The 3,876-nt window shown below is 37.2% G+C and overlaps 1 protein-coding gene across 1 annotated transcript; it reads left to right on the forward strand.

Annotated features, from left to right (window-relative positions):
• The first annotated feature begins 2,524 nt into the window (after nt 1–2,524).
• Nucleotides 2,525–2,923, forward strand: LOC150105284 (zinc finger BED domain-containing protein 5-like). Its single transcript, XM_090393922.1, has one exon. It carries the CDS (start codon nt 2,525–2,527, stop codon nt 2,921–2,923), a length of 399 nt encoding a protein of 132 aa, XP_090250048.1.
• The last annotated feature ends 953 nt before the right edge of the window (nt 2,924–3,876 follow it).

A 3,876-nucleotide genomic window follows, 5' to 3' on the forward strand; every position in this document is an offset into this window, starting at 1 on the left:
CTCGCGAAACGTTAGGTAGTCTGTTTAGTAGAATATTCCTGAAATGTTGAACGCAATTAAACATGTTTACTTTCACACTAATGTTGATCATTCAATCAACGGCGATGACTTATTCCCAGGGAGGTGAATATTTATACTTCTCAAAAGCTTGTGTTGTAAATAGTCAGAGAATTCGTAGCAACCTTCCCCCATCTTTTGTTCTGGTAGGATGAGTAGCACATTTCGCTGTTTCACGTCTCCTTTCTCAATTTTATCCGGACAGCGGATTAGCATAGGTATTATCCTCTGTCCTCGACCACACTATCGTTTCACTGGTGGATTTATAGCAACAGGGAACTTTCAGTACTTTCTATATCAACGAGTGCGATCAGAAAGGCAGTTGTCTTGGATGTTTGTCCTGATAAGAGTACAGTGGAATGATCACAATTTCACAGATACTGAAGTGACGCAACAGTTAAACATACTATTTCAAAATGATGTTCGATACACATATTTCTGAATGTATATCTCAAACATCGCCTTTGCACGCCCTAGAGATTACCCAAATTGTATTCAACTTCATTTTATGGAAATATTCCGTTTTGTAGTAGGTTTACCAGTTGTAGAGATAGGCAATATGCCTATGCGTATCTTTTTGTAAAAAAATGGAAACTAATTCATTTCAAGTTAATTTTTTATTATTTTTATTTTATGGCTTTTGCAGCCTATAGACGAAACGAACTGTTGTACTTTTCTCACACTTCATTTATGTTCGATTTAATTTAAATTCGTTTACAGTACATAACTGTGGCTTCGTATGTCCGAAAAGAGAAAAAGTAAATTTGATAATACAAAATCCTTAAAAGAAGCAGAAAGTAACAACATTACAAGAGAAACGTGAAATTTAATATTTCCCTAATGCGAAACGAAAGAGACGGAACTTGCCTTCAAGTTTCAGTTGTCTCATTACGTAGTTAAGCACCGTCTTAAATAATAACCAAAAATTGTGTTATTATTCTGGTTCTTATTATTACTGTTCGTTCAGGAATGTATGACACGGAGCCAATGGGAAATTAGAATTCGAGGCCACAAAATCTACTTAAATAATGAGAATTGCTATGGTTGGCTTGAGAGCTTTTTATTAAACTAGGAAACGAGAGCTAAAGCTCTCGTTTCCTATTTTAATAAAAAAGTAAAAAAAAATTTTTTTCGCCATTAAAGAAACTATACCGATTAATGACACAGATTGGTTGCGGTTCATACTAAAAGTAACGTAAGTGAATCAGTTATTATTATTATAACGGTGTCTCCATGCAGTCAAAAGACTCATCGCGGGAAACCCCCATATTGACACATTAACCATTATTTACACAATACCTCTCCTTAAATTCATTCCACCCTTTCACAACCCTCCAAGTTTTTTGGCTTTTTTTTCCCTATTTTTCTTTTGGAGTACCCCGAATATAATGTAAGTCGGTGTTTCCCAACCTGGGGTCCGCGGGATACTTTATTTTCATTAAACTTTATCTTATGTTGCTCACACCTGGGATATTTGCAATGTATATCTCTGGCTCTTGAGGCCCATGGTTTAAGTAAAATTCAACACGAATGTTGGTACCGTTACTTCTTCCCTTTGTAAAGAAGAGGTGAATAACCAACCCTTTGTAATTTAATTTAATAAATTATAATTTATAATATTATATTGGGTTTGAGATTTATAATATTATAATTTATATCAGAAATAAATATTATAATATTATACAAGTGTGTTTTTCTCGGTTTAATATTCAGTTTTTCTGCTTTTGGCCAAATAATTGAGTTCACAACGAAACTTCTGATTTTCAGTTTGTTCACGATCTTATTTAGATATGGATCGGTGATTAAAGTGTGGATCGTTGAAACACAAGACAGACGATAATCCAAGTGGATCTAGTGTTGTCGAAAATAGTACTAGTGCAGATAAATTTCTTTCCCTCAAAAAATCACGCAAATATTGTCCGTCCTATTTGTAAATGGGATTTTCCGTTCTGAATACAGACGGCGAAGACAGACCACAGTGCAGTGGCGCACTCAGGATTTAACCTTTGGGGGGGGGGGGCGATTGAGTAGACGTTTTGCGAATACACACTACACATCGCATATGCCCTATAACTGAGCATCTGCAGTGATCGCTAATTCATAAGTAGCATACAACATAAATAAAAAAAATGAATTTGAATTAGGAAAAGATTTTTGGAAATTTTTCTAGTGTTTTTTCCTTTTCTTTGGGGGTGCCCGGTCCCCCTTCCCCCCCCCCCACTCTGGGTGCGCCACTGCCACAGTGTGTTCTTTGTTGCGAAGTGTTGTCGAATGAATCTATGAAACCGTCGAAGTTGAGATGCCGCCTTGAAACAAAACATGGAGAATCAGTTAATAACCCAGCGGAGTACTTTCAAAATAAAAAACTGCAACTTTGTGGTTCACAGAATTTAGTTAAGGACATTGTGTGTGTGGAATGAAAAGGCTGTTCTTGCCTTTTACGAAATCGCCCTTCTGATCGCTAGAAATGGACAACCCCCATACAATTGGGGAAGATTTAATTTTGCCTGCGACAAAAGCGATAACAAAGAACTTGTTTAGTGAAAAACATGTCAATGAGGAGTCTCTAATATCGTTATCTGACAATACTGTGAAAAGAAGAATCGACGAGATGGCTCAAAATGTGAAAGATATTTGGCTAGAACGGTTACGTCATAGTGAATATTTTGCGTTGCAGTTGGATGAAAGCCACGATATTTCAAATAATCCTAATTTGCTAGCTTCTGTGCGATATGAACACGAAAATAAAGTTTGTGAAGACTTTTTGTTCTGTGAATCGTTACCTCTTCATACAGCTGCTGAAGCCCTTTTCAAAGTTGTCAATGACTTCATAACTACAAATAAACTTCAATGGAAAAATGTGTAGGTATCAGCACAGATGGTGCTCAGGCAATCTCGGGAATACATAAAGGTTTGCTCGCACGTATCCAGAAAGTTGCATCTCTTGTGAAATGGACACATTGTTCTATGCACCGCGAACTACTAGCTACACGCCGTATACCCTCCAAAATGAAAACCGTTTTAACAGCGGGTTATTTTCTGCACTTTGTAATGAAATGGGAAGTGATCACGAACACTTATTATTGCACTCAGAAATCCGATGGCTGTCCTGGGGTAAGGTTCTGACGCGGTTGTTTGAGCTTCCTGACGAAGTAAAGTTGTTCCTCATAAACTCCAAATTTGAATTAACACACTATTTAAATGTTTCACATGACTCTCATCTCTTGCTTACTTGGCGGACATTTTTAACATTTTGAATACTCTTAACTCGAGCCTTCAAGGCACATCTGTCACCGTGTTTTCTGTGCAAGACAAGACAGAGGCAACAATCAAGAAGTTAAATTTCTGGTGCAACCACAAATGAAAATACGATTCCTTTCACACGCTGAGTGATTTCATTTATTTCAGTGAACAACCCCTTTCTAGTGATGTTGCTGAAAGTATGATTGAACCAATGAGGTCATTGGCGTCTCAATTTCGTATGCATTTTCCCGTTTTATTACGACTGGATGAAAACTCTCTTTCTAGACTCTGAATATGAACTTCCTTCTGTCGAAGGAGAACAACTTATCGAGCTGTCCTGTGACTCAACGTTCAAAATGTGGTTTCCTTCGTTACCGTTACTGGAGTTTTGGTTCCAAGCTAAGTCTGTTTACCCAGAAATTTCCAAAAGGACTGCAAGACATCTGTTGCCATTTGCCACTTCATATCTGTGCGAGACAATATTTTCTCATCTTGTATAAATGAAAAACAAACAGGAACAGAGTTAACGTGGAGCCTACTACGTCTAAAATTATCCAGTTTTGATCCTGACATGCG

Source organism: Typopeltis vanoorti, chromosome 6, assembly GCF_054136105.1.
Source record: "Typopeltis vanoorti isolate ZY-2024b chromosome 6, IOZ_Tvanoo_1.0, whole genome shotgun sequence".
Lineage (NCBI taxonomy): Eukaryota > Metazoa > Arthropoda > Arachnida > Uropygi > Thelyphonidae > Typopeltis > Typopeltis vanoorti.

Coding starts and splice junctions, on each gene's coding strand:
- LOC150105284 (XM_090393922.1), top strand. CDS start 2,525: ATGGACAACCCCCATACAATTGGGGAAGATTTAATTTTGCCTGCGACA.